At 35.8% G+C, this 9,177-nt stretch overlaps 1 protein-coding gene across 1 annotated transcript; it reads left to right on the top strand.

Moving 5' to 3' along the window:
• The first annotated feature begins 205 nt into the window (after positions 1–205).
• Positions 206–5,182, top strand: cibar1 (CBY1 interacting BAR domain containing 1). The gene is made up of 9 exons (XM_042776904.1): positions 206–393; positions 820–1,054; positions 1,132–1,200; positions 1,416–1,517; positions 2,327–2,332; positions 2,578–2,682; positions 2,995–3,108; positions 3,882–4,001; positions 4,666–5,182. Exons 1-9 carry the CDS (start codon positions 365–367, stop codon positions 4,768–4,770), a joined length of 885 nt encoding a protein of 294 aa, XP_042632838.1. The 5' UTR covers positions 206–364; the 3' UTR covers positions 4,771–5,182.
• Positions 5,183–9,177: the final 3,995 nt, after the last annotated feature.

Raw genomic sequence — 9,177 nt, 5'->3', positions numbered from 1 at the left:
TCTAGACTTAAACTATTCACATTTACCCATTAATCATATATCGAGCAATATTTTTCATAATTTAATACATTTTTGTTTTTCCTTTATATACCTGTAGAGGACGCCTCTTTCACATTATTTACTCATTAATCATATATCGAGCATAATTTTTCATAATTTAATTTAATTTATTTTTCCTTTATACACCTGTAGAGGGCGCGCCTTTGGCTCCATGGTAACGGCACGGCGTTCTTCCATGATTTCCTGCTGCAGCTTTAGCCCAGAGAATAGACACAACGCTGTTTTTAGCTTTTTTAAATGAAGTTACGTCAGTAACTTAAGAATTTATTTTTAATTAATACATATATATTGGTTTCGAGTTATCATGAGCCGCACTCCTGATGCAAGAGCGAGGTAAAAGTTGTCCAGATTTGTTATGACGGTTGGGAAGCTTGCTAGCCGGCTAAGCTAAATACTAAATATATCGCGTGTTTTATGATGTAATTGACTGTAAATGCATAAGCAGAACTTTAACTTTAATATCAATATATTAAAACAGACATGTCTGCCTAGTTTTGTATTACAGTTTCTCATACCAGATAAACGTTGGTCGAATTTTTTAGATAAAAACAGGCTGCGAGAGCATTTTAAAAACAAACTCTTACCTGAAGGAATATACATCATGATAGTATTGTAATACTGACTGTACCTCTCTTGCACAATAAATTTGACATATAACCCTTTTAACAAGCTGATAGAGGGTAAAACCTGTAGTCTAATTTATTTTAACAACATTCCCTCAGTCAGATAATCTTCATCTTTCTTTGTTGCACATCACAGAGACACCCAGACCAAGCAGATCCAAGAGAACATCACCAACGTAGAGAAGCACTTTGGAGATCTCTGCCAACTGTTTGCTGCTTATGTCCGTAAAACTGCACGACTGCGGGACAAAGCAGACCTTCTGGTTAAAGAAGTCAGCCTTTATGCTGACACAGAGACACCGAACCTGAAACTTGGACTGAAGAATTTTGCTGATCAGTTGGCTCAGATTCAGGACTACCGACAAGCAGAAGTGTGTTTAAAACCATGAAAACATACTTCAGCGTATTTGTGTTTCCTACTAATATAAACACATACTATTGTTCACAGGTGGAGAGGCTGGAAGTGAAAGTTATAGAGCCTTTGAAAGCATATGGGAATATTGTCAAAACAAAAAGGGTAAGATTTTTCTCCATAAGTAACCTCAGGTAAAAGGATTTATGTTTAATAGTTCAAATATACAAATGTCCTTTTCCTAATGATCTCATGAGGGCAGCATTGCATCATATTCTGAGTAAGCACGATGCACTGTGACTGTTGTCATAGGTCAAAACCTAAGAACTAGAGTGCTCTTTTCTTCCATCCCTTTGTGATTTTATCACATTTTTATACAGGAGGACATGAAGCAGACGCAGACTGCACGGAACAGAGAGGCCAAGCAGATGCAGCAGCTTGAAAGGATGAGGCAGAGAAACCCCTCAGACAGACAGATTATTGTATCCTTACAGCTCAATGTTATTATTTCTTCTTTCAAGTTTCAAGTTTAATTTACGTATATAGCACCATTAAAACAGCGGCAGCTGACCCCTCTGCTTTACAGCATCAGATCAAATAAATACAAGCTATATATATATATATATATATATATATATATATATATAAGATAACATCAGGGACAAATTATCAACAAGATATCAAAAGAAAATCGGAACTGAAAGTTCAGTTTCACTGAAAGTATGTAGCTGTGAACCAGAAGGGTAGGTCTGACAGATTTTAGGATCATTGCTTAAATTTGCATAACATTCAAGATGCCACAATTTTCTAATTGCCTTATAGATTAGGGCTGTCAATCAATTAAAACAAATTAATAGATTTAATTGCATTAATAGATTTAATTTGTCAAAATGAACTGCATATATATATCAATACTTTCTGAGAAATCCCCCAAATAAAGATCTATTATTGTGTTAGATTAGTAAATGAATAGATATATAAAAAAAAAATATATATATATATATATATATGTTAAAAGTCAATACTGAGGTAGACTTGGGGGCAATTGCGACTGCAAGTTAAAATGTTTTGAAACATATTTACAACATTTTTAACTAGTATAAGTAAAAATGTCTACATATTGTTGCATATTTGCATAAGTTTCTGAGTTAAATGTTTATTTTTTTAACACATCATTTTTAATACAATTAACAAGAATTCACAGCCCTGCTTTAGACATAATGTCAAATAATCTCAAAGATATTTGTTGTAAACCTCAATTACAGACCTCAACCTTAACAGCCTCTCTCAGTCACAGGTGGGCCTTGTGTGCAACAAACTGTAATATTATCTCAAAACTTCTTTTATTTTATTTTATTTTATTATAACCAAGTAGGTCCAACTGAGCCCTGTACTAATATGTCAGTTATACTCAACCTGATGTGAGTCTTTTCATTCTTCTCAATTCAAAACCTCTTGGTGAGCTGAAAGTCTCAAATTGTGTAATGTCTGCTACTTGGGAACATTTTGTGCTTTACTTTTCTTTGTCTGTTGCGTCACAAGGCCGAGAGTGAACTCCAAAGAGCCACGATGGAAGCCACACGCACGACTCGCCAACTGGAGGAGACAATAGATGACTTTGAAAAGCAGAAGATTCGTGATATAAAGGTCCTTCAGACTGCACGATTAGTCATTTAATAAGTAATAACAGTTTATTTTGTAAATGGATAAAACAACCTTTAATTTTATACTGTATATTATACAAATATAATCTAAAATAATACGAAATTCAAACAGTGTCCCTGAAAACTTTACTGTGTTTAAAACTAAACCCACATTTTAGTCAAATTTTATTTCTATTTATTTTTACATTGTAATAATATTTCACAATATTACTGGTTTTATTGTGATCAAATAAATGCAGCCTTGATTTGGATAAGAGAGCATTAATTACGTTCACGTCTCATGTGTTTGATGCAGAAAATTTTCGGTGAATTTGTAACGGTGGAGATGGCATTCCATGCCAAGGCTTTGGAAATTTACACAACCGCCTACCAGCACATTCAGAATGTGGATGAGGAAGGAGACCTTGAGGTGAGCACTCTGCTCCAGCACCGCTGCTTTGGCAATCCTGCTGGTTCGAGCATGTCTGTCGGTATTCTTTCTCCTCCTGAGATCCCCCTGCTGTCATAATGATGAAAGCTCGGGTTGCTGGGGTATAAGGCCTCCTCCAATCCTGATGCTAAAAGAACCAGAGAGGCATCTTGCAAAGCATGTTCAGTCAGCTGTGGAATGTTCACACTGGCTAATGCATTTATTTATGAATTCATAGTTTGGCATGCCAAAACAATTTTTTTTTCTCAACTTTGTCAATATTTCCTTGACTTGCCGGGGAAGAAACTCACATGATTATTATTTCATCAGTGATTTTCAGGGAAACATTTCCTCGTTCTTGTCTGAACTTTGCCTGTAATTGGATGTGTAAACTTGTAATAGTCATATATTGGCACATGGTGACAAGTTTATGAAGACACAGCTAAACCATATAGAGATAGGTCATAAATATTCTTCCTGTAATATTTAACTGGAGTTAATAAAGTTGAGGTGACAATGTTTGTTGGCACACCCTCACCAGGATAGAGTATGTAAATGTTTTCCCCAATCTGAATGACATGGTTCTCTGTTGCTACAACACAGTATGTGGTATTAGTTTGTGTTGACTCATTTCTCTTTTTAATGTATGTTGTTTGAGCTTGGCTGTACTCGTTATTGTTTTATTGTGTGGTGGGTGATGAGATGATATTAGGTTCTTGGTGGTCTATATGTAGAGTAGTTTACAGACACTTTTTTGTTTTTTGTCTTGACAGGTTTTTAGGAACTCACTGCACCCCCCTGATTACCAGTCACGGTTAGAAATAGTTCGTGCCAATTCTAAACTGTCCCTAAATCGAACTGGTACATCAATGAGTAAATCGGGAACAATGCAGGTTAGTGCTTCCAAATATGTTATGTTACAGATAAAATGACTTTATGGATAATTAATGTAAATGCATCTTATTTTTATTAGATATTTTGAAGAATGTTGGTAACCAAACAGTTGCTGGTCCCCAATGACTTCGATCGATACTATGGAGAGAAAAAAATTCTATGGAAGTCGATGAGGATTAGGAACTGTTTTGTTGCCCACGTTCTTCAAATTATCTTCTTTTGTGTTCAGCAGGGTTTTACAGTAACTTGAGGTCAAATAAATTATCTTTTAAGGGCAAGTAAACTCCTTTTAAGGCCCATTCACACTAGAACGATAGCTATAAACATAATAATGATAACTGTATTAGCATTCACACCATCAGAAGATGACGCAAGAGTGTGCTGCAGTTTGGTTTTCTGCCACATTAAATGCACAAGCTCTTTGAAGCTTTTTAAAGGGTGGATTCTGATTGGCTGCCAATGTTTTTTTATCACTCATTAACTGACAAAAAATCATTCTTAAAGTGATATTAATGATTTAGATCCTCTGTGTTGTTATTGTTATAGTTGTTATGTGGACCTTCTCACAGAATTAGAATTTTATATTTATAGTTATCATACTTGGTGTGAATGGCCCTTTAGTTGTGTTGTATCCCAAAACTGAAAGATTTTTTTCTGGTATAGTCAAGAACGTCTAGCAGACAGAGGAAAAGGGATGACGAAGAAGATGACGAAGAGGAGGAAGATGATGAGGATGATTTGGAGGAAGTGTCTGATGATGAGCATTAAAATATTTTCTTTGCCATTTCATCAAATATTTTTAGACAGTGACATTCCTAAACTGTATTTAAGAGTTTTTGAATGGAGATGAATGACGTTATAAAAGTAGTTTGCATCACCAGCAATAAATGTGATGTAATGATAGTTCAGTTATGTTAGGTAAAGGTGAGTGCGTGGTTAGATGTTTGCTCTCTTGTAAATCATATACTATAAAATTATATATATACTGAAAAACACCTTCATAGAGAGTGTTACTTCTTTTTTAATTATTCTAAATCTCCCAATATGTTTTTTGTGTACAAAGTGCCAAGCAGTTTCTGTGATCAATATATTTGGTAAGAATGTGCCTTTGAGCATTTTGGTGTACCAATAAAAAGCTGGCTCTTGCTTTCGCATAATAGGCAATTTTCATAACCTCAAATGTCTGAGTGTGTATTTGTTCTTCTGTTTACAGAGTGTGCACACCAAATCACTCACTGTATGTCATACACACAAACAATAGTGAACCCCTGGAACTTGACCCACCCTGTGCTCGGCATGATTGTGTCTCATAGCTTTTATGTCAGTCATGAATGAGTCAGAAACCGTAACCAGTACTGCTGGTGTTATTATGACTAAGAGCAGAAGTGTTGAAGACACATAATTAACATTGAAATGCTATGTACATTGTTGAAATGTAGGCTATGTTTCACTGTATGAACCAAGATCCAAGGCTGCTGAAAAAAATTGACAGGCACTGTTTATAGCAAAAAAGGAATAATTTTTTAATCAAATGCATGCGTCTCAACTATCAACACACAATAATCACTGTGTTTAGCATTTGTAAAGATTTTATTAATTTAAAATTCTAATTGGATGCACCTTTGGATTGTGAACTGAATGGTCATAGGTCTTTGTCTCCAGGTGTGTGGATACGTGGCGTTTCGTGACAGATGCACAACACGGCCTTTCATTCAGTGGCATTGCGGATGACAGTATCTAAGGAAAGGATTCCCTCCTTACCCCTATGACTCATTCTTTACAGAGGCCATAATGGGAACCAGTGTGTGTTTGTGTGCGCTGTAGCGCCTGACTGTACTGAATATTAACATGATGGTTGCCTTGCAGCGGTTTAAAGAAAAAAGAAAAGAGCATAGCTACAGCATGAGTCAGAGAGAGAGAGGTGCTGCGGGCTCTGGGTAAATGTTCCCCAGTATATACACTCTCTCCATCTATCAAGCAGATGCAGAGATTTGGTTGTCACGAAAACCCTCTGACCTCTGCAATGGTGTGATTTTTACATGCATCATCTCTGAATAACTGCACAACTGAAATATTTTTGATGTCTCTTGAATGACATATCTCGCCATGATACATAGACATTAAGTAACCATATATAATATAATTTTTACTAATGATTTTTTTATATATATCTCAAACTAAAAATTGCTACTAAATACATTTTTATTTTAGCAATAGTCCTACATACGTCACCAGAGAGAAGTCTGACATTTCACCAGAAAATTGAGTTATGGGATGTTCCAAGATTAATTGTTTGCAATAAGATCAATAACATGCATTTAAAAAATAGATAGGATGATTTTGAGCATGTGTTTCCCTCTGAGAGTGACCAGTAGTTTTGGAAAGCAAATGTCACGTGGCTTAAAAAGAAAATATGTTTGGTTTCTTCAATGCAATTTGTTGTCCTTTTCTGAATTTCTAGATAGTGAAGGCAAATTTTGTTGAATTGTCATAATTCTTTGGAATCATGCGTAATGAACTGAGTAACAGTTGAAACATGTTGAAAGTCGAGACTTGTTTACTAAGAATTAACTTATTGACAGATAATTGTCTCTGCATCAGACAAATTCAAATGAAAGCAAAAAACTGGTTAATCATATATTATGTTCTGAGAAGAAGTACCTGCACAGGTTTGATCTGTCACCCTGTGCTTGTTTTTGTTAATGGTTTCGACATCCGCCTTCAAAAGCATACTGCTGCCACATATATTTCGCAAGTGCTTATCTGAGTCGAGGATGATATAATCTGCCAGAGATGCCTTGGGGTCATAAGCTACAGCAGGCAGAAAAGAAAACAGGCATCTGTCTTTGCTGGCTCTGACCCACTCATCTGTGCAATGAGGATATGTAAATCCGCGTGGTTGGATAAGTGTGTTTGTAGAAATATCTATGTACATTCCATTATTGGTGATCAAATATGCATCAGGTTTAAGTCAGCAGGATCAGCTTCCCTCTATTTTCAGAGTCAAGATCTAACTAATTCATTGGCAAAGCATGTTGTATGAAGCACCAGACCCATACATTCTGCTCTTAGTTTCAGTAATAAGGAGTGGCTTCGGCCGCAGAATTTGGAGATACGAGTCAAAATGTTGATTCAAAGTGATACTTGAAACTGCAGAGTCAGGGTGAGTACGTGACACACATCTACACTGCTTCAGAAAGTCTGAATGGCAAAAAAAAATATGATTTTCCACTATAAAGAACCCTTTGTTCAATGAAACAGGGTCGGTTCCATTGGCGTTAAAGGTTCTTCATGAAACCAACAATACCAAAAATAACCTTTATTTTTAAGAGTGTAGGGGTTCAGGAAATTCTCACAAGGTCAAAGGGCAGAACGCTAGACCCCAAGGGGCTTGTCAACCGATGAGGAACCGTAGTTGGTCTCGACCTCATTGGCATAAATCCTCCTTGTTTAAATTATACGACATGCAAAGACCTAGACTGGGTGCATGATTAAGCTATAGCCTGCAATACAAGAGGAATTCATTACCCACAGTATTGAGCCAGTGGTTTTACTAATGTCTGGAAACCACGCGCTAATTGGGAAAATCCCATTGGATTTATACAAAAAAGAGGAATGTGTCCCATTTCTTTATGACCACACATGTTGTCAGCCAAGCACATTTTCTGTTTCCATCAAACGTGCCAACTTTGTGCTGGATCCATAGAAACAGTGTATTTCCACAGGTGAGACATTGCACTAAAGTGTTTATATTCTTACATGGCTTAATAGCGCTTTCATTAAACTTCCATTAAACTAATGAAACTTATGTCATAGAGACTGCTTATTTGATAAGCAGTGTCTTATTTCATGTAAGCAAAAGCCCAGATTACCTTATCAAGTGACATATGGCTCCTCAAACTCCTTACATGGGCTGCTGGGCCATGTGTCATCGGAAATAAACAGAGTAGGCAGAGACGAACAAGTGGTGGCTGTCTCAAAGGAACGGATAAGAGAGACAGTCACAAGGTTTTGTTTTGGAAAAAGTGGAGAGGTTTCCATGGAGCCACTATTTGATCCCATGATAATTAGCTTAGTTCACTGATTGCACAACATCCTCTCCATTGGCTGCGAGGTGGCCTCATCAACAGGAACGTGCCTCTGTTTGTGCTTACGGTCGCCACAATGCCTGACTTGAATTTAAAACATCTTGTGATAAACACAGGAAACACAACAGAGTGATGTTTGTTGTTGGACATCCGTTCTTGTTTTCACACAAATAACGTTTAATGGTTATTGCTATAGCTGTATGGCAGGGTTGCCAGATCTGCATAACAAATCCAACCCTTTGGCCAATCAAAACCAATTAAACTAGTCCCAAATCTAGGCCAAATACTTAAACTCAAAATATGTCACTTAAGCACCCAAATATATGTTTTATAGTTATGCTTGAAAATCATGGTAGCAATTTAAAGGCAATTTAAGGGCTTATTAGTTACTAAAATTAACTAATATAAACTAACAATGAGCAATATATTTTTTATATTGCTGTGTTTATTAATCTTTGCTAATGTTTGTTAATAAAAATATAACTGTTCATTGTTAGTTAATGCTAACTCTGGTCCATTAAATAATATTATTGCACGGCTCTGTGGAATACTTAATTACTTAACAGATAAAGCTTTTTATTTTAATAATGTATTAGTAAATTCTAAAATGAACATTAATAAATGCTTTTGGTATTTTTCATTGTTAGTTCATGTTAACTAATGTTGTTAACTAATATTAATAAATGGAACCTTATTGTAAAGTGTAACCAAATTCATTGTATATAGGGATCATAAACCCTGTTTTCATAAAAACATCTTACCTTAAGATTGATATCTGGAGAACAAATACCTTTCCAGTTAAAAAAAAATAAAAAATAATGAATGGAAAATGCTTTCATAACACAAACAGCCACATAGGCTCATAATCTACACAGTTTTATTATTGGTATTGGGTAGAGTAAAATATTTCAATACAAGCTTTTCTGTCAAATATAATTTATGTCAAACCTTTAATCCTATGAGGGGAAAAAATCAACACACGGCAACAGTATAAAAGTAGCCAGCTTGGCAACCCTGCTGTAGAGCAGCAGTGCCATCATGACTGGTTTAAAACAGGCCTTTGTGTATCATTTGCCCAAAAATGAAA

The sequence above is a fragment of the Cyprinus carpio genome, chromosome A19, assembly GCF_018340385.1.
Source record: "Cyprinus carpio isolate SPL01 chromosome A19, ASM1834038v1, whole genome shotgun sequence".
NCBI lineage: Eukaryota > Metazoa > Chordata > Actinopteri > Cypriniformes > Cyprinidae > Cyprinus > Cyprinus carpio.
This window is presented reverse-complemented; position numbering and strand designations above follow the sequence as displayed.